Below are 21,599 nucleotides of genomic sequence, written 5' to 3'. Positions count from 1 at the left end.
TTTAACTTTAAAGAAAAGAAGAGGATTCTACAAGGGCTGCAGTAGGCTGTGTCTGATAGACTTCTCTGCTGCAGCTCCATCACCCCAAGCGGCACTGTATACTCCTGCGGTTGCCGGGTCACTACAGCGGAGGCGCCGGCTTCTTCCTCTCTCTGCCTGTGAGTCACACACACGCCGCCGTCTCCTGGATCGCGGGGCCGCTGACAAGGGGGAGGTAAGGGGCTTCTGTGCTGCACTTTGCACCGCGCAGCCGTAGGAGGCGGGCCGCGCGCGCTGGCGTGGACACAGATTACTGGGCTGATGTTCCACTAGCCACCAGGGTGATTCTGTATGGGCACAGGTCAGGGGGGATGTTGTACCATTACCCCCCCACCCCCGCTTTCTTTACTGCCCGCACGCCCGGTGGGGATGCCAGCAGGGGGAGCAGGCCGGACCTTAGGCCCCTTCCCCCAGTCCCAGGGCGCCATTTCTGCAATGTTCCCATCCTGAAGCTGCTTCCTTTTCCCTCACTCCCGGTCAGCAGCCATTATAGATAGAGCCTTGCTGTTCCTGGGATTGCTGGGGCAAATCCTCCTTTGTGGAACCGCCTGACTGCCAGTGCTGTGCTTCCTACAGGACACTTGAGTATTCTACCTGTCACTGCGACTGTGTTAGTTAAGAGAGAGTGCATACCTTCAGGTTTGTGTGGTACAAACACCCTGTGATATACATCCAGTGCCTACTGCGTTTGTTATATCTATTGTTATCACATATAGCCATACTGAGTATTACTTTGTATTGCTAGTCCAGTGCAGTTTATGGTACATAATTTCTGCATGGTACGTTTGCAACTATATACGTGTGTGTGTGCATGTAGCTGCTGCGTGGTTGCCTTATTGCAGGGTATTTCACTCAGCGTGCTATTCCTATATTACTATACCTGTGGGGGCCAAGTGTTTCAGGTTTTCTCTGATGATAATTATAGGATTGTTTCACAAGATATGCTACTGGAGTATTTTTTACTTGTGATTTATAGTCACCATATGTTCTATTTCTATAGAACCCTGGGTCTGTGCCAGCTTCGGCTGTTTCTCTGAGAGTTCTTATTAAGTATAGTTCTGCTACAAAAAAAAATAATAATTTGTACCGGGTTGCCCATTACTGTGCGCATTGTTATGTTTGCTACACGTAGCAACGACGTTGGGGCCTCCCCCACATTGCGTGGTAGTGAGGCCACTGACGGAATGCAGGATAATTTAGCAGCTGAGAGTTCTGGTTCAGGGGCTTCCTTACCCCCCAGTGGGTCGGTAGCACTCGGGGCATCACAAGAACCACCTTGGGCTACAGTTTACAAATTGTTAAACACGCTTGTACCTAAATTGACGCCCCCTGTGGGACCACCTGTGCCGCTACCACAGATTATGGTCCCCATTGTGAACCCGCCATGGGCGGATCAGCTTTCCACTTAGTTACAGCATTTGAACCAATCTATGTCCAAATCTAAGGGTCACTCTCGCCCGCATAAGACTACGTCGTCTTCTAAAAGGGCCATTACCTCCTCCCGATCCGCAGCCTTAACTGACACATCCTCTGAGGAGGACGGTGCTTATACTGACCCCTCGGACACTGACGCTGATGTTTCAGATGGGGAGGGGAAATCGTCCATGGATGTCTCGGATTTTATTGAGGCGATACGGCTCATTCTTCAGGTGGCTGATGATTCTGAGCCTGAGACTGTCTCCAAGAAACCTGATAGGTTTAAGCGTAAGAAGGTGGTTAAGCAGGTTCTACCCTACTCTAAACACCTGATTGACATACGTCAGGAATCCTGGGAAAATCCAGGGACAAAGTTTACACCGAATAAGAGACTGTTGGCTCGCTATCCTCTCTGCGGAGGTGTGTAAAAATTGGGAAACCCCTCCGCCTGTAGATTCTCATGTGGCGTGTATGGTTGTTTCCTCTGCTATGCCAGTAACTACCGTCACCTCTCTGAAGGAACCGACGGATCGTCGGGTGGAGGGCTGTTTAAAAGCGATTTATACCCTTTCTGGGGCTGTACAAAGGCCAAATATTGCAGCGACTTGGGCTGCTGAAGCTGTTGAAGCGTGGGCTCAGGAACTCGAGGCGGAACTGCCTTCTGACGCATCTGGGCATGCTCGACAATGTCTCTCATATATTGCCACCGGTTCTCTGTACCTTAAGGATGCGGCCTCCGATGCTGGGGTGCTCGCGGCCAAGGCTGCTACTGCGTCCGTTTTGGCCAGAAGTATCCTTTGGTTGAGATCCTGGTCGGTGGATTTGGATTCCAGAAAAACCCTGGAGGCACTTCCTTTCAAGGGAGACATTCTCTTTGGAGAAGACCTCAATAAGATTGTGGCTGATCTGGCTACTGCTAAAACAGCTTGCCTACCTAGTACAGCTCCTTCAGCACAGAAGGCTAAAAGTACTTTCCCTCAGCCCTTTCGTACTCCAGGTAAAGCAAAAGGTCAGGCGTACCCAAAGCAAGCCCGTACTTCCAGGCCTGCCAAACCCAGACCGAAGCGTGCTTGGGCCGCCCGTCAGCCAGCTTCAAAAACTGATAAGCCGACCGCATGACGGGGCGGGGTTCCCAGAGTGGGGGGCCGACTTCTAGGTTTTACCCAGGAATGGTTGAAGACCACTTCGGATACCTGGGTGAGGGAAGTCGTTGCTCGAGGTTACGCAATACCTTTCAAGAATCGCCCCCCTCATCGATTTTGGCCAACAGATGTGCCTCTGGATCCGGCAAAAGCAAACACGTTGCACTCGGTGGTATATTTCCTTCTGTCCACAGGAGTGGTGGCACAGGTGCCTCTGACTCAGAGGGGCAAGGGGTTCTATTCACCGCTGTTTCTAGCCCCAAAACCGAACGGGTCATCGTGGCCCATTCTCAATCTGAAGTCCTTGAACAAGCATGTGCGAGTTTCCAATTTCCGTATGGAAACGCTGTGCTCTGTTCTGGCCATGGAGCCTGCGGACTATATGGTCTCCCTGGACATACAGGATGCCTACCTACATATTCCTATTGCGGTATCTCATCAGCAGTACCTGCGGTTTGCAGTGGGCAACCGCCATCTGACTGCCATAACAGCAGTGTTCATTCCGGGCGTTCTGAACTGGAAGGCGGACTATCTCAGTTTTCAGGACGTGCACGCCGGAGAGTGGAGTTTACATCCGGAGGTGTTTCAACTTCTCGTGGACAAGTGTGGTCTCCCAGATGTGGACCTGATGGCGTCTCGACACAATCACAAGGTTCCAGTCTTCCGAGCACGGACAAGGGATCCTCAAGCAGCGTTCGTGGATGCTCTATCAATCCCGTGTAACTTTCGGCTGCCGTATGTATTCCCTCTGGTGTCCCTCCTGCCCAGAGTAATACGGAAGTTCAAGCAAGAAGGAGGAAGCCTACTTCTAGTCGCTCCGGCGTGGCCCAGGCGGCACTGGTTCTCTGATCTACAGGGCCTTTTGTTGGATCGTTCCCTTATACTTCCACAACGACCAGACCTCCTCGTCCAGGGCCCTTGTGTTTACCAGGATTTGGCCCGTCTGGCTTTGACGGCATGGCTCTTGAAGCTTCCGTCCTGAGGGCCAAGGGTTTTTCTGAGGCGGTCGTTCAAACTATGTTGAAGGCCCGTAAGCCGGCTTCTGCTCGGATATACCATAGGGTCTGGAATGCTTACTTTACTTGGTGTGCGTCTCACAATTATGACGTTTTCAAGTTTAGTACGGCCAAACTATTGGCCTTTCTACAACAAGGCCTGGATTTAGGCCTGCGTCTGGCCTCCCTCAAGGTTCACATCTCGACCTTGTCGGTTTGGTTTCAGAGAAAGATCGCTACCCTACCTGATGTCCATACATTCACTCAGGGTGTGCTGAGGATTCAGCCTCCTTATATGCCACCTGTGGCCTCTTGGAATCTGTTGGTGGTTTTGGAGGCTTTACAAGAGTCTCCGTTTGAGCCTCTTACCTCTGCTGACCTTAAGTGGCTTTCCCTTAAGGTGTTGTTTTTGCTGGCTGTTGCTTCAGCTAGAAGGGTCTCGGACTTGGGTGCCTTATCCTATAAGTCCCCCTATTTGATTTTTCACCGTGACCGGGCGGTTCTTCGGACACGACCTGGTTATTTACCCAAGGTGGTGTCTTCTTTCCACCTTAACCAGGAGATTGTGGTTCCGGCCTTTAATTCTCCTGAGTTGTCTTCCAAAGAGCGGTCTTTGGATGTGGTACGGGCTCTCCGTATCTATGTGAAGAGAACTTCCTCCGTTAGGAAATCAGATTCTCTTTTTGTGTTGTTTGGTTTTCACAAACGTGGCTGGCCTGCTTCTAAGCAGACATTGGCCAGATGGGTTAGAATGGTGATTGCCCATGCTTATGTACAGGATGGTCGTCTGGTTCCTGCTACCATCAAAGCCCATTCTACTCGATTGGTTGGACCTTCTTGGGCGGCCCACCGTGGTGCGACCGTTGAACAATTGTGCAAGGCGGCTACGTGGTCCTCGAGGAACACGTTTATTAGGTTCTATGCCTTTGATACTGCCGCTTCCCAGGATGCTTCCTTTGGAGCCGGGTTCTTTTGCCCACTACAGTGCGTCCCCTCCCATAAGGAACTGCTGTAGGACGTCCCCGATGTTATTCCTTGTGGAGCCCAGTGTACCCCGCAGCAGAAAACGAGATTTATGGTAAGAACTTACCGTTGTTAAATCTTTCTGCGAGGTACACTGGGCTCCACAAGGCGCCCACCCTGACGCACTTAGCTTTTTTGGGTTGGTATTGGCATAGCCGCTGACACCCTCTCCTGCATTGAGTGTGTGGTGTGATTGGCTACGAGCGGTTGTCATCTCTGGTACCTGCTACTGCATTGGGCTGGTTAACTAAACTGAGCTCACTGGCATGGAGGCGGGGTTATAGAGGAGGCGGCGCTTTGCATCTTTGGAACAGTCTAAAGCTTTGAGCCTGTTGGTGCCTCGGATCAAGAACCTACTCTACACCCCCGATGTTATTCCTTGTGGAGCCCAGTGTACCTCCCAGAAAGAGATTTAACGACGGTAAGTTCTTACCATAAATCTCGTTTTGTTGGGCCATCTGCCAGCCATATTGGCAATGTTTATTTCGGGTGTCCTGAACTGGGAAGCGGACTTCCTCAGTCACAGGACATGCACGTCGGATAGTGCAGTCTTCATCCAGAAGCCTTTCAACTCCTAGTGGACATGTGGGGCCTACCGGACGTAGACCTCATGATGTCTCGACACAATCACAAGGTTCTGGTCTTCGGATCAAGAACCAGGGATCCTCATGCAGCATTCGTGGACCACTAGTGGTTCCGTGGAACTTTTGGCTGCTCTACGTGTTCCCTCCAGTGTCACTCCTGCCCAGGGTCCTATGGAAGTTCAAACAAGAAGGAGGAATACTACTTCTAGTTGCTGCAGCATGGCCCAGGCGGCATTCGTTCTCAGACCTTCAGGGTCTTTCGACAGAGCACCCCCTTCTACTTCCTCAGCGCCCAGTCCTCCTCGTACAGTGCCCTTGTCTCTACCCAGACCTGACCAGACTGGCTTTGACGGCGTGGCTCTTGAAGCTTCAGTCCTGAGGGCCAAAGGAATTCTCCGAGGCGGTTATCCAGACTATGCTGAAGGCTCGCAAACCGGGATCTGCCCGGATTTAACACAGGGTCTAGAATTTTACTTTACTTAGTGTGCTGATAAGAATTATGATGCATATGGATTCAGAACTTCCAGAATTCTGGCTTTTCTGCAATGAGACCTGGACTTAGGCCTTCGTGTGACATCCCTCAAGGTTCACATATGTGCCTTGTCAGTGTGGTTTCAGAGGAAAATTTTGTCTATACCTGACGGTGGTACATTCACTCAGGTTGTACTGCGGATTTAGCCACCCTATGTCCCTCCTGTGGCTCCATGGGATCTGTCTGTTGTACTAAATGCCCTGGAAGAGTCTCCATTCGAACCTCTTGAATCAGTGGACCTTAAATGGCTCACTGCCAAGGTACTGTTCTTGCTGGCTATTGCCTCTCTGCAAGACGGATGTCGGATTCAGGCACTTTGCCCGGTCATCCACCCTTACTAATATTTCACCATAACCGGGCGGTTCTACGAACTCGACCTGATTATTTACCTAAGGTGGTGTCATTTTTTCACCTTAACCAAGAGATTGTGGTTCCGGCTTTTATCTCTGCAGATTTGTCTCCCAAAGAACGTTCTTTGGATGTGGTTAGGACTTACCATATCTATGTGTAGAGGACTGCCTCTGTCAGGAGGTCAGATGCCCATTTTGTCCTCCACAAATGTGGCTGGCCTACGAATAAGCAAACCTTGGCCAGATGGATTAGAGTGGTGATTGCACAAGATTATGCGCAGGCTGCACTCCCAGCTCCTGCTGCTATTAAAGCCCATTCTACTCTGTCTGTTGGACCTTCTTGGGCAGCCCGCCGTGCTGTGTCCGTAGACCAATTGCAGGGCTGCTACGTGGTCCTCAGTGAACACATTTCTTAGGTTTTATGCCTTTGATACCTTTGCCTCCCAGGATGCTTCCTTTGGATGCCAGATTCTATCATCCGCTAAGGCATGTCCCCTCCCATGAGGAAATGCATTAGGACATCCCCGATGTTTTCCCTGTGGAAACCAATGTAACCTGCTGCAGAAAAGGAGTGTTATGGTAAACTTACCATGAGTAACACTCTTTCTGCGCGGTACATTGGGTTCCACAGAGCGCGAGCCCTGATTTACCTAGCTTCTATGGTTTTGTATGGCATTAGCCACTGGCACCTTCTCCTGTCGTAAGGTTGTGGTTCTATGTAACATCTGCCTTCTGTCTTGCCTGCTCCTGCATTGGACTGGTTAACGAAACTGAGCTCTCAGTGCCTGGAGGTGGGGTTATAGTGGAGGCCCCAATGCATCCTGGGACAGCTAAAGCTTTAGCCTGTTGGTACCTCTGGATCAAGTTCCACTCTACACCCCGATGTTTTCCCTGTGAAACCCAATGTTCCTCGCAGAAAGAGTGTTAACCATGGTAAGTCCTCCATAACACTCCTTTTTTTCCCTCCTTCTATTAATGCCCTTTACACAAAATGCATATACCATAATGCCCCTTACACATTACGCCTCACACCGTAATGCCCGCTAAACAATATGCCACACACTGTAACTCCCCTTACACATTATACCACACACTATAGTGCCCCTTAAACAATATGCCAAACACTGTGACGCCCCTTACACATTATTCACCACACTGTAACACCCATTACTATTATGCACCACACCATAACGCCCCTTACACTTTATACCACACACCGTAACGCCCCTTACACATTATTCCACACACTGTAGTGCCCCTTATACAATATGGCAAACACTATAACGCCCATTACACATTATGCACTATGTAACACCCATACACATTATGCACCACACCATAATGCCCCTTACACATTATACCACACCCCGTAACGCCCCTTACACATTATACAACACACCGTAACGCCCTGTACACATTATGCACTACACCTTAACGACCATTGCACATTATGCCACACCACACACCGTAATGCTCCTTATGCAGTGGTGCATAGCGCGAAATAACGACACCTAATGTCATAATTACCATTTATGCTGTGTCACACGTGTTCTTGCTGCTGCAGAATTACCCTTCTTTCTTCCTGTGCAGCATCACCTCCCCCACCCCCACCCCTTCCCGGCCCACTACATGCCCCAGAGAACTACCATGATCAGCGTGAAAATAGACCATTTAATTGCGCCTGGAGATCTCCCGTCACTTTAGACAGGAGATCGTGTGTGCAAAACAATTGAATATCACACATATAATGTGATGTGCCTTGGCTATCTAGTTTGCCATAAAATGGTATCATTGTATGACGGGACAGAGCATTGGTGTATGCATATATAACGTGTTTGTGGGTATATGTGTACATATATATATATATATATATATATATATATATATATAGCATGTACTGTATGGGTGATAAGCTGATCCCCAGTATAGGAAGGAAAGTGGGCAGCAGTAATGTGTTTTCACCTGAACGTGACTTGCTTTTGCTCATCTGCTTGGGTTAACGTTGGAGACTGGGCCCCCCGGGAGGCTTTGCTGGTGGAAGAGGCCGCTGCTCTAGTCATGTGCTGCAGTAGGTAAGGATAGGGTGGTGGGTAGAGGACTGTGCCCCTATGCATCCCACGTTGTCCCTCAGAGAGCCCCCCCCTTCCCACCTTTATGCCATCTCACAGGGATAGCTGGTACTTGGTACGCTCCATCTGCCCGGGAGAAGGTTGGTGCACTGCCTAGATCTGTGCACATGTCCTTAAGAGGGGTAGCGGCAAGTCGGACAGATGCGGGAGGGGAGGTAGAGCCGCCTGAGGAGCCCCGGTCCGGGTACAGGGAGCCGCCAGTGGTCATAGGATGCAATTACAGCGAGGTCTTGGAGAACGGGCTGATCATCCAGGGGTTGTGGTAGCGGGCTGCGGACAGTGCAGTGCCATTAATACTTGAGTTAGCCTTTTGATTTGTAAGCCCCAAGTGCATGATTTTGCTGTTTTGGTGCATTAAACTGTAGTTTCCATGTTCTTGACCATTCCTCTTGTTTACCTAGATCATCAGTCATTACTTTTACCCCTCCTGGTGTGCCTACACTGTGGCAGACCTTGGTGTCATCTGCAAAAAGACATACTTTTCCTTCAATACCATTTGCAACATCACCAGTAAAGATACTAAAAACACTGGTCCAAGTACATATCCCTGGGGTATCCCATTAGTAACAGTTCCCTCCTTTGAATGCATTCCATTTACTACAACACTTTTCTATCCTACAGCTGAGATCTTATCCATTCAACAGTCTAAAGGTGCATACACACGGTGCGATTTTGCCTAAAGGCCGATTTTGACTTTGCGATTTCCCTTGAACTCCCCAGAACCACAGATATTAACCTGCCTGCACAGTCTATTTTTTCTTGCAGTACAGACCCCGCATCAGCATCGCAAGCTGTATACACAGGGTGTGATATGTACTATGTTTTCTACCGATATGGACTATATAGTCCATATCGGTAGTTCAAATCGCACCGTGTATGCACCTTTAGAGTCTTAACCTTTCAAGTTAATTTAACAGTCTGTTATATGTGACCGTGTCAAAACCCTATTCTATTTCTTTTGTCACCCAGTCAAAAAAAGTCAATAAGATCTGTTTGATATTTTACAACTCTCTCTTTTAAGAGTGTTTCCATCACTCCCTACTGCTGAGGTAAGGCTTACTGGTCGGTAGTTACTTGCCTCTACCTTCCAATATGCCAGTTTACTAAGGACAAAACCACTGCAAAACCTCACAAAAGGCATACTTTAGAATAGAACAAAATTGAATATCCAAGCACCATCAATGTTTTAGACCAGTGGTTCCCAAACTCGGACCTTAATGATCCCTAAAGGTGGGTACACACAGAGAGATCCATGCTTAAATTCTAAGCAATATGACTAGATTGCTTAGAAATTAAGCACGGATCTCTCCATGGTGCCGGCGACAGATGCGTGGTCCCACACGTCGCTATCACCGGCTCTAGATTTGCTATGCATGCATACCAAATCTAGTGAGATCGCTCATTTCACCACCGGGTGAAATGAGCGGCCCACCTCCTCGCTCAGCACACATCGAGCAGAGTGCTGAGCTGAGCGGCCCACCTCCTCGCTCAGCACACATCGAGCAGAGTGCTGAGCTGGGTGAGAGATGTGTGCTGAGCGGTCTGTACTCGATCACTCAGCACACATCTCCACGTGTGTACAGGGCTTTAACAGTGCACGTTTTCCAGGTCACCCAGCAGGTGCACTGTGTATCACCAACTGTCACATTTTAAAAATCCACAGGTGACCTGTGTGGGGTCTTTGAGGGCTGAATTTGGGAACCACTCTTTTAGACCATAGAAGAATAGAATAGAAAGCAACCCAGGATTTATGACGCAGCAATTTTGAAAACCACCATAAAACTGCAGGCAAACCCGCCGAAAGAAATGACTAGCCTCAGGTGTGTTTTCTGTAACAGCAGGTAAATTAATTGATTTTGACAGGCAACAATTGATTGACAGGAATATCATCCATTGGTGCCATGGAGGATTATGATATCTCTTACCAGACATGACAGGCCTTTAACAGAAATACTCAAACAAAACAGATACACAACACAATCATACTACACTCGCACACAAAAAAAAAATCACACACGACTATGGAAAATACACCTCAAATAGACATATACCGAACAAGAAACAAGACAACTCAGACGGTAATAGCAATCACTTTAGAGCCTTCTCCACTTATACTCCTCATAAACTCACCATAGGCGTGCGCAGCACATGTTATTAGGGGGTGCATTGGAGGGGCGTGTCTATAATCGCCTATTGGGAGTGACTAACACGCCTATTGAGAGATGGAGGGAGAGCAAGGAGCGGAGATGGAGAGAGACAGAGGGGGAGATGGAGAGAGGGGGTAGACAGGGGGAGACAGAGCGAAGGAGAGAGAGAGTGGTGAAGAAGGAAGAAAGGTGCAGGGGAACAGAGGGAGAGAGAGAGACACAGGGAGAGAGAGGGGGTGGAGACAGAGGGGCAGAGATGGAGAGAGAGAAAGAGGGGTAGACAGAGAGAGAGGCATAGAAGAGGAATTACATTAGGCAACAGGAGAGAGTGAGGGAGAGAGAGCGGGATGAAGAGGAAGGAAGAGTGGTGCAGGGGAACACACAGAGAGAAATAAGAGGGGCAGAGATGGAGAGAGACAGAGTGGAGAGATGGGAGGAGACGGAGAGAGAGGGGGCAGAGAAAGAGAGACAGGAAAGTGGGAGATGGAGGGGGGAAAGTAAGAGGGAGGGGGGGTGAAGAGAGAGAGAGAGAGAGAGGAGGGCCGAGGGAGAAAGAGGGAGAAATAGTGCACAAGAGAGAGAGAGAGGGGGAGGGGGGGGGGGCAAGAGAGAGTGGGACCTGAGGGGGAGATAGAAAGACAGAGAGAGAGAGAGGGGGCCGATATAGAGACAAAGAGGTGCTGAGCAGCACTTGCTACTTGAACAAATCTAGGATTGTGTTTCTCCTACCTCTACAATCAAGTGCTGCTGCACATCGTGATGGTCAGCGCCTTTGCTACCCTCCAATGGACGTTTTGGAGCTGGGGACATCAGGGCACGTGGAGAAGTATGAAAGGGGAGGAGCTGAAAGATCAACCCCTCCTTCCCCCTCCAGCTGAGGAATCCCACACAGGCAGCATTATGGAGTATAGGAGGAGGAGCTGAGAGAGCGGCCCCTCCTCCCCCTCCCGCCGGCTAGTCCCACACAGGCAGCATTATTGACTCTGGGGGGAGAAGCTGAGAGCGTGGCTCCCCCTCCCGGCCGGGACCCGGTCATTGCAGCTGCTGCGTTGCTGAAGACTGTGGGGCACTGACAGCGGACAGCGCAGCGCTGGCATAACATGAGTCAGTGTGACTCTGTAATGCCTGCGCTGTGGCAGGCACAGGAATGAGCAGCGTGCTGCAGGCGGGGCGTGTGGGGGGTGCCGGACGCACACAGGCACCCCCCATGAAACTCACAAAGTGAAACTTACCAGCTGTCTGTTTCTGTGATGTCAGGTGAATGTTGTTTCTGTATAAGCACTATTAAATTAATGTGAATAGAATATCTTCCAATCCACTGTGGTCCATACTTGCCTACTTTTAAAAAAAGCATTTCAGGGAGATTGTGAACGTAACACTTATCAGCGCGGATGTATACTGCTACATCTGAGTGGCGTGTCATAAAAATAACTTACATCCAACTGTAAATGAGCCCCAAAGCATTTAGTAAGATCTACTTGTTGATGAAGAGACTGATACTTTTCAGGGCTTCTTCATGTGCTGTGTTTCACAAGTGGTTCCGTATAAGTTATAAGTGACCACAAGAAACCTTATTTAAAGGTGCATGGAGCCATAGGGATCATTATGCTTTATAACCAATGCAGGGAAAGGGCACTGATAATTCAATTTCAATGTTTATAAATGTTTATAAATCTACATAATTTGGGGTAAGGTGCAATAACGGAGAATGCTAGACTTTTCAGGGAGTCAGGGAGATTGTTACTATTTCAGGGAGTCTCCCTGACATTAAGGGAAATTTGGCAAGTATGCTGTGTTCTGTTTCAATTATATCAATGACTGGTGCTTTCTATAACAGATAGCACAAGTAAATGAATATGAATAGAATAGCTTTTATTTCTCTTACGTCCTAGAGGATGCTGGGGACTCCGTAAGGACCATGGGGAATAGACGGGCTCCGCAGGAGACATGGGCACCAAAAAGAACTTTAGGTATGGGTGTGCACTGGCTCCTCCCTCTATGCCCCTCCTCCAGACCTCAGTTTGATACTGTGCCCAGAGGAGACTGGGTGCATTACAGGGAGCTCTCCTGAGCTTCCTGAAAGAAAGTATTTTGTTAGGTTTTTAATTTTCAGGGAGACCTGCTGGCAACAGGCTCCCTGCATCGTGGGACTGAGGAGAGAGAAGCAGACCTACTTAAGTGATAGGCTCTGCTTCTTAGGCTACTGGACACCATTAGCTCCAGAGGGAGTCAGAACGCAGGTCTCCCCTAGCGGTTCGTCCCGGAGCCGCGCCGCCGTCCTCCTCGCAGAGCCGGAAGATAGAAGCCGGGTGAGTATAGGAAGACAGAAGACTTCAAAGGCGGCAGAAGACTTCAGAGCTTCACTGAGGTAACGCTGCGCGCCATTGCTCCCTCACAGAACACACACAGCGCACACTGTTGAGAGCAGGGCGCGGGGGGGCGTATACATCTAAGACTGGCTATACATATATATACACTTTTTTGTGGTATTTACAGTGAATACCCGCCAGTTGTTTTAAAAGTGCGGGACCGAAGCCCGCCACTGAGGGGGCAGGGCTTCTCCCTCAGCACTCACCAGCGCCATTTTCTCCACAGCACACGCTGAGAAGCTGGCTCCCCGGACTCTCCCCTGCTGATCACCGGTGACAGAGGGTTTTAAAGAAGGGGGAGGCACATAATTTGGCGCAGTACATATATAAAGAAACGCTGTATCTGGGTAATTTTTTCCAGGGTTATTGGCGCTGGGTGTGTGCTGGCATACTCTCTCTCTGTCTCTCCAAAGGGCCTTGTGGGGGAACTGTCTCCAGATTACAGCTTTCCCTGAGTGTGTGGTGTGTCGGTACGTGCGTGTCGGCATGTCTGAAGCGGAAGGCTCTCCTAGGGATGAGGTGGAGCGCATGAGTGTGGTGTCTCTGTCGGCAACGCCGACACATGACTGGATGGATATGTGGAATATTTTAAATGCAAATGTGAATTTATTGCACAAACGTTTGGACAAAGCAGAGTCCAGGGACGGTACAGGGGGTCATGCCCTGCCTTTCCTTGTGTCACAGGGGCCTTCTGGGTCTCAAAAACGCCAACTTTCTCCTGTAGTTGACACAGATACCGACACGGATTCTGAATCCAGTATCGATTATGATGAGGCGAGGTTGCAGCCAAAATTGGCAAAGAGTATTCATTATATGATTATTGCTATAAAGGATGTGCTGCATATTATAGATGACCCCGCTGTACCTAATCCAAAGATCCACATGTTCAAAGAAAAGAAGCCTGAGGCTACTTTTCCACCTTCTTTTGAATTAAATGAGTTATTTGAAAGTGCTTGGGAAACTCCAGACAAGAAACTGCAGATTCCCAAAAGGATTCTTATGGCGTATCCTTTCCCGATCAAGGACAGGATACGGTGGGAATCCTCCCCAAGGGTGGACAAAGTGTTGACGCGCCTTTCCAAAAAGGTGGCGCAGCCGTCTCTGGATACCGCTGCCCTCAGGGATCCTGCTGATCGCAAGCAGGAAACTACCTTGAAGTCAATTTACACCATACCGGTACATTACTCAGGCCGGCAATAGCGTCGGCTTGGGTTTGTAGCGCTGTAATAGCGTGGACCGATACCTTATCTGCTGATACGATGGATAATGAAACAATTTTATTGACCCTGGGCCATATTAAGGATACGGTCCTTTATATGAGAGAGGCTCAGAGGGATGTGGGCATACTGGGGTCCAGAGCGAACGCTATGGCGATTTCTGCCAGGCGAGCACAGTGGACCCGACAGTGGTCGGGTGATGCAGACTCGAAACGGCATATGGAGGTTTGCCTTACAAGGGTGAGGAATTGTTTGGGGAAGGTCTCGCGGACCTAGTTTCCACGGCTACTGCAGGTAAGTCAACCTTTTTATCTTATGTTTCCTCACAGCCTAAGAAAGCGCCACATTATCAGATGCAGTCCTTTCGGTCGCATAAATTTCAAGAGAGCTCGGGGATCTTCCTTTCTTGCCAGAGGTAAGGGCAAAGGGAAAAAGCTGCCAGCTACAGCCAGTTCCCAGGAACAAAAGTCCTCCCCGGCTTCTACTAAATCCACCGCATGACGCTGGGGCTCCGCGGGGGGAGTCCGCTCCTGTGGGGGCACGTCTTCGTCTTTTCAGCCAAGTCTGGGTTCACTCTCAGGTGGATCCCTGGGCAATAGACATTGTTTCCCAGGGGTACAAGCTGGAATTCGAAGAGGTGCCTCCTCGCCGGTTTTTCAAATCGGCACTGCCGACTTCTTCCCCAGAGAGGAAGGTAGTTTTGGCAGCAATTCAAAAGTTGTGCCTTCAACAAGTGGTGGTCAAAGTTCCCCTGCTGCAGCAGGGGATGGGCTATTACTCAACCCTGTTTGTGGTCCCGAAACCAGACGGTTCGGTCAGTCCCATTCTGAATTTAAAATCCTTAAACCTATACTTAAAAGAGGTTCAAGTTCAAGATGGAATCGCTCAGAGCGGTCATCGCAAGTCTGGAAGGTGGAGATTATATGGTGTCCCTAGACATAAAGGATGCATACCTTCATGTCCCCATATATCAACCTCATCAGGCGTTCCTGAGATTTGGGGTGCAGGATTGTCATTACCAATTTCAGACGTTGCCGTTTGGGCTTTCCACGGCCCCGAGGATTTTTACCAAATTAATGGCAGAGATGATGGTGCTCCTGCGCAAGCAGGGTGTCACAATTATCCCATACTTGGAAGATCTCCTGATAAAAGCGAGCTCGAGAGAACAGTTGCTGGACAGCGTATCTTTCTCCCTGAGGGTGTTGCAACAGCACGGTTGGATTCTCAATCTACCGAAGTCACAGTTAGTTCCAACGACCCGATTGCCTTTCTTAGGCATGATTCTGGACACGGAACAAAAGAGGGTCTTTTCTCCCGATGGAAAAGGCCCAGGAACTTTAGAGCTTGGTCAGGGACCTGTTAAAGCCAGACAGGGTGTTGGTACATCACTGCACTCGAGTTCTGGGAAAGATGGTGGCGTCTTACGAGGCCATTCCATTCGGCAGGTTCCATGCCAGGACTTTTCAGTGGGACCTTCTGGATCCGCCTGTCCCCCAGGGCCAGGGTATCTCTCTTGTGGAGGGTCGCAGGTTCGGCATTCAGGACTGGGTTCTGGTGACCACGGACGCGAGCCTCCGAGGATGGGGAGCAGTCACACAGGGAAGAAACTTCCAAGGTCTGTGGTCAAGCCAGGAGACTTGTCTACACATCAACGTACTGGAATTAAGGGCCATATACAGCGGCCTTCGTCAAACGGAGACCTTACTTCGAGGTCTACCGGTTCTGATTCAGTCAGACAACATCACAGCAGTGGCTCATGTAAAATGCCAAGGCGGCACAAGGAGCAGAGTGGCAATGGCAGAAGCCTCAAAGATTCTTCGATGGGCGGAGAGTCATGTAAGCGCTCTGTCAGCAGTCTTCATTCCGGGAGTGGACAACTGGGAGGCAGACTTCTTAAGCAGACACGATCTGCATCCAGGAGAGTGGGGACTTCATCAGGAAGTCTTCACAGAGATTGCAAGTCAGTGGGGACTGCCTCAAATAGACATGATGGCTTCACGCCTCAACAAGAAACTTCCGAGATATTGCGCCAGGTCAAGGGACCCTCAGGCGATAGCAGTGGACGCCCTGGTGACACCGTGGGTGTTCCAGTCGGTCTATGTGTTTCCTCCTCTTCCTCTCATCTCAAAGATACTGAGAATCATAAGACAAAGAGGGATTCAGACAATTTTCATTGTTCCAGATTGGCCTCGAAGGGCCTGGTATCCGGATCTGCAGGAAATGCTCACAGAAGATCCGTGGCCTCTTCCTCTCAGGGAAGACCTGTTACAACAAGGGCCCTGTCTGTTCCAGGACTTACCGCGACTGCGTTTGACGGCATGGCGGTTGAACGCAGGATCCTAGCGAAAAAGGGCATTCCGGATGAGGTCATTCCTACTCTGATAAAGGCTAGGAAGGAGGTGACATCGAAACATTATCACCGTATCTGGAGGAAGTATGTATCTTGGTGCGAAGCCAGGACTGCTCCTCCGGAAGGCAGTTTTCTCCACTTCCTGCAAACTGGAGTGAATTTGGGCCTAAAGTTAGGCTCCATTAAGGTTCAGATTTCGGCCCTATCCATTTTCTTTCAAAAGGAATTGGCTTCTCTTCCAGAAGTCCAGACTTTCGTGAAAGGGGTGCTGCATATCCAGCCTCCTTTTGTGCCTCCGGTGGCACCTTGGGACCTTAACGTGGTGTTACGGTTTCTTAAGTCTCACTGGTTTGAACCTCTTCAAACTGTTGAATTGAAGTATCTCCCAGTGCGGACAACCTCCTGCAAGACTTGTATATAGTTGTTGCTTACATAAGGGTAATGTTTTTAGTTTGGATCAGTTTTGGACTGATACTGGTTTTGTTTCATACTGTTGACTGGTTCGTGTATCTCATGTTATACGGTGTGAATGGTGTGGCTGGTATGAATCTTGCCCTTGGATTTCCAAAATCCTTTCCTTGTACTGTCCGTGTCCTCTGGGCACAGTTTCTCTAACTGTGGTCTGGAGGAGGGGCATAGAGGGAGGAGCCAGTGCACACCCATACCTAAAGTTCTTTTTGGTGCCCATGTCTCCTGCGGAGCCCGTCTATTCCCCATGGTCCTTACGGAGTCCCCAGCATCCTCTACGGACTAGGAGAAAAATATTTACCGGTAGGTTTAAAATCTTATTTTAACAGTGGTCAGTTTTTTATGTCAGTTGAATGTTGTACCTATAAAATCACCATGAAATAAATATCAATACAATAGCTTTAATCTGTAATGTTTTGAATGTAAACCACTGTCAAATAGAACAAATGCCATCAATTAGACATAGAAACCGCCGCCAATTAAGAGCAGTTTCCGGAGGCTTCTAAATGACACCAAAACTGGCGCTTAGTAAATTTAGCCCAATGAGTCCATATTTGATCAGCCAGGGTTGCGTTAAATAGGAGACACCCCATATTTCAGGCATGTGCAGGTTCATGGCAGCAAGAACATGTCTTTTACACATCAATGCCTTTCTGTTGATCAGTAATCTCCAAGATGGCAATGTGGCTATGATTGCCACCTACATTTTCCATGCTGGATCCTGTTTCTTTAAAGGGGAAACAGGGCGGCAGTAGACCACCTCAAGAATTAAAGAGAGTACAAACTATATATAACAGTAAATCATTTGTTAAAGATCCTGTTTTTAGTGGTGTATTTGTAAAGATAGAGATGTATGTGTGTGTAATGTGTTGGGTTTATTCAGTTGTTGCTTTTTCACTCTCTTCTGCAGAATTTTGAACGCAAGCACAGAACCTTTGTTTATGTGTTGACTGTAACGGAGATCCTGGAAGATTGGGAGAATTCAGTCAGTATTGGTATGTCCATCGTTGGTGTTGAACTCATAATACTGAGTGTGTATGTTTGAAAATTCTAACTTTGCAAAACTTGAATGAATAGTGTATGATTGTTTGAAAATTGCTTGGTATACAGAAAAACTATAGCCATAATGTGACATAATGCCAGTCCCTCCTTCATAGGACGAAAGCGGCGCTGGTTCAGCATTGAGGAAGCGATCCATGCTTTGCAGGGTTACAAACCAGTGCAGGCATCCTACTTCCAAAGCCTGAAGAAGAACTGCCACCCTAACAATGGAGCCATCCCTCTGCCCAGCCAAAGTGCACTACCTGATGTCAGATGACCTACTTTTACCTTATGGACTCAATACTTGCCCATTCTTCTATGTAGAGAAGCAAAATCCAGCAGACAGAGCCTCACTCAAAGTGCTGAACTCCATTGGGCCTCTGACATTGTGTTCAGCAGAGATGGATTGTGCATGTTGTGATCTTTCATTTCCTGTATGACCCGGACACATTTAGTTAGTTTTTTTCTGTTACCTTCCTTTTTTCCAAATACAGTATCTGTGCCATGACTCCCTCTACTTTTAGTTTCCAGTCTGACTATCCATGTGGTACCACAGAAATGTTTTTCCTCCCTAATACCTTTGCACATAGCCATACTGTTTTCAGTTCTATCTCTCACCTGTACTTAATGTTAATTTTACTAATAAGCATGTACTTAGTGTATGAAGCTGCAGCCAACATAACTGCACAAACAATAAGGGTTATTCTCCATAGTGCGTAACAAAAAAAAAAAAATCAACATTTACATTTTTTGGGTGTCAAATAGTTATTAGTATTATGTAGAAAAAAAACTAACATGATATTACAAAATTAGCTATTTATGATCAACCAAGCAAATATCAGACTAGCCATAAATAGTTGGAATTTATTGCTGATTGGATGCTAATCAATAAATTTACAAATAAATAGATCAATATTTTATTTTACACTTATTGAACATAACTTTTAAACAGATAAGTCAGCAAAGTAAATGCACTTCACAAATATTTAAATACAGGTTGAGTATCCCATATCCAAATATTCAGAAATACGGAATATTCCGAAATACGGACTTTTTTGACTGAGAGTGAGATAGTGAAACCTTTGTTTTTTGATGGCTCAATGTACACAAACTTTGTTTAATACACAAAGTTATTAAAAATATTGTATTAAATGACCTTCAGGCTTTGTGTATAAGATGTATATGAAACATAAATGAATTGTGTGAATGTAGACACACTTTGTTTAATGCACAAAGTTATAAAAAATATTGGCTAAAATTACCTTCAGGCTGTGTGTATAAGGTGTATATGAAACATAAATGCATTCTGTGCTTAGCTTTAGGTCCCATCACCATGATATCTCATTGTGGTATGCAATTATTCCAAAATACGGAAAAATCCCATATCCAAAATACCTCTGGTCCCAAGCATTTTGGATAAGGGAGACTCAACCTGTATAACATTTTTTTTTGCGTCTAATCTACTGTATGGGTAAAATTATTTTATTGTTAGCCGCTTACATATATGGCATCAAAGTTAAGTGTTTTCTAAAAGGGTTTTATCCATAATTAAAGCACCATAACTGAAATACAGAAAATTATATTACAAAATGATAACCTGTTACATTGTCCTCACTGTTCCTTAATCACCAAATGGCTGTCTGAATGGCACTTGGTGATCACCAGCATAGCAGCTTATATTTCCTGTTTTCCATCGTTATTTTCTGGATAATAGGATTCCAGAATATAGATTCCATATGTGTATTTGGTTACACCCAGTCCTCCACAGTCTTTTACAAATGTGTAAAATACACCTGTCCTCTAATCACAGACTTAGCTGTGCCATGCACCTGTTTTCTTAAAATCTGCATCTCAGTCTGTCCTTTATTCCAATTCTTTTGCAACAAAGATACTAATCCTATGTACTTAGCACACTATTAGTGAATTAAGAGGCAAATTTCAGCAAAAACTATGCAAGCTGGGTACAAAGGCAAGAGAAAGACGTCATATATGAATTACTCGCACCACGCCTCATTATACTGGGATGCGGTCAATTTACCTACTATCAAAATCCCGACGGTCAAATTCCCGACAACTAGTGACCAACGGTCAAATTCCCGACAACTAGTGACCAACGGTCAAATTCCCGACAACTAGTGACCAACGGTCAAATTCCCAACATGGACAAAATACCGACATTTAAAATACTGACACGGTCAAAATACCGACATTTAAAATGTCAAAAAGTCGACATGAGTTTTTCTTTGAAACCGACTTTTTGTACTTTACCATCCCAGTGGACCTGGAGGGGGATACAATAGTGTGCCAAGCACAGTGAGGCACCGTGCCTGAAGCATGGTGAGCGCAGCGGTACACTTTTATACGGTGTCCATGTCGACATACACACACCAAAAAATGGGGAAAAAACTTGTGTTGACTTTTTGACCTGTCAACATTTTAAATGTGGGTATTTTGACCTTGTCAGTATTTTGACCGTCGGTCAATAGTTGTTGGTATTTTGACCATCGGGATTTTAATTGTAGGTATTTCATACTAAACCCATCATACTTGCTGTACTTTATAATAATTCCATTGCAACAAAATCTTCTAATCCTAAATACTTGGTAACGCCGGAATTTGCTACCCGTGGTGGAACGTCCAAGTCACGCGAGGCATCGTGTGCCTTATGGCACAAAAACAATAGGTATAAAATACACTATGTATCAAACCTTATCAGCATTGTTGTCGTTTATACACACTTTTTTGTTCTGCTACTTCGGAGAATACTAAGCAGAGTGTCGTATCCATTTTTTTTTTTTTTTTTTTTTTTTACTTTTTCACCTGTTTTCATCTGTGTGACATTTACACTTTTGAATACACCTATCAAAGCTCTTTTGGCGGTGCCCATAGAATAACAATAACGCACTGTGACTCTAACTAGCCTGTCTCCTTCACTGTCTTATGATTATTGACTGGAACTTACAACTGTGATCATGCAATGTGTATACACTGTTTTTTTGGGGCCTGTGATGGTTTCATCTGATGTGATATCTACTGAACTGATTTGATAATGAGGTTACTAATTCATATCGGTTTAAAAGAACAAACAAAATAACCCACTACCTCTTGGAACGTAGGCACTGTTACGAGATTTAGTGTTGCATGTCTTAAACAGGCTGTCCACTTTTGGATTACTTCTTTTGGGGAAAAAATAACACACGGTATAGCAAATAGGGGTGGGAGAGATAACCCAAGTAGTAGGGGATCTTGGGTGAAATGCACCATGACTATTCGTAAGGGGTATGCTTTTTTTTTTCTTTTTCTTGAGACGTTATCCAGAAGTGTACAACCCCCTTTAATAACGGAAGTATTGGGTAAATATGTGCATTGATTTATAAGCAAAACTGTGCTACTTACTGCCTTGTGATTACTGTAGAATTATAAATCTTTGTAGTGTAAGGTGGAGGTATGTAATAACAATCCTCCCATTTTAATGTATTGATTCCTTTTAATGTTTAGTGGTAAAGTGTGAGATTTGAGGACTGGAAGTTTTGTTCTGCTTTTTGTGATAGAATACAAATTGAATTAAACGAATAAGCCTTAACTCTCACCTGAATATGTTCTGTTTTGCGTTTAAGAAAATATGGACTATTATTAGAACATTTATAGTATTGGACATCTAGTTTATATGTTTTTTTCTCATTTAAGGCAGTATCTTATAGCTGTGGCTAATTACCTCACCTGGGTCTATCCAATAAGCCCCGCTGCAAGCGCTTATTGGTGATTTTGTTTTGCTTGCCTGAGACAATAATAAACTT

The 21,599-nt window shown here is 46.8% G+C and overlaps 1 protein-coding gene across 3 annotated transcripts in view; it reads left to right on the top strand.

Moving 5' to 3' along the window:
* NUDT3 (nudix hydrolase 3) overlaps positions 1 to 20,619 on the top strand; it is a 187,264-nt gene extending 166,645 nt beyond the window's left edge. For all 3 annotated transcript variants that reach the window (XM_063954889.1, XM_063954888.1, XM_063954887.1), the window contains 2 exons: positions 17,672 to 17,756; positions 17,919 to 20,619. In XM_063954889.1, the coding sequence (XP_063810959.1) occupies positions 17,672 to 17,756; positions 17,919 to 18,079 (246 nt within the window). In that variant the 3' untranslated portion in view covers positions 18,080 to 20,619. The remainder of the gene's footprint in view (positions 1 to 17,671; positions 17,757 to 17,918) is intronic.
* Positions 20,620 to 21,599: the final 980 nt, after the last annotated feature.

This window comes from Pseudophryne corroboree, chromosome 2 (assembly GCF_028390025.1).
Source record: "Pseudophryne corroboree isolate aPseCor3 chromosome 2, aPseCor3.hap2, whole genome shotgun sequence".
NCBI classification, from domain to species: Eukaryota; Metazoa; Chordata; class Amphibia; order Anura; family Myobatrachidae; genus Pseudophryne; species Pseudophryne corroboree.
The sequence above is the reverse complement of the archived record's forward strand: the minus strand, read 5'-3'. Positions and strand labels throughout refer to the sequence as shown.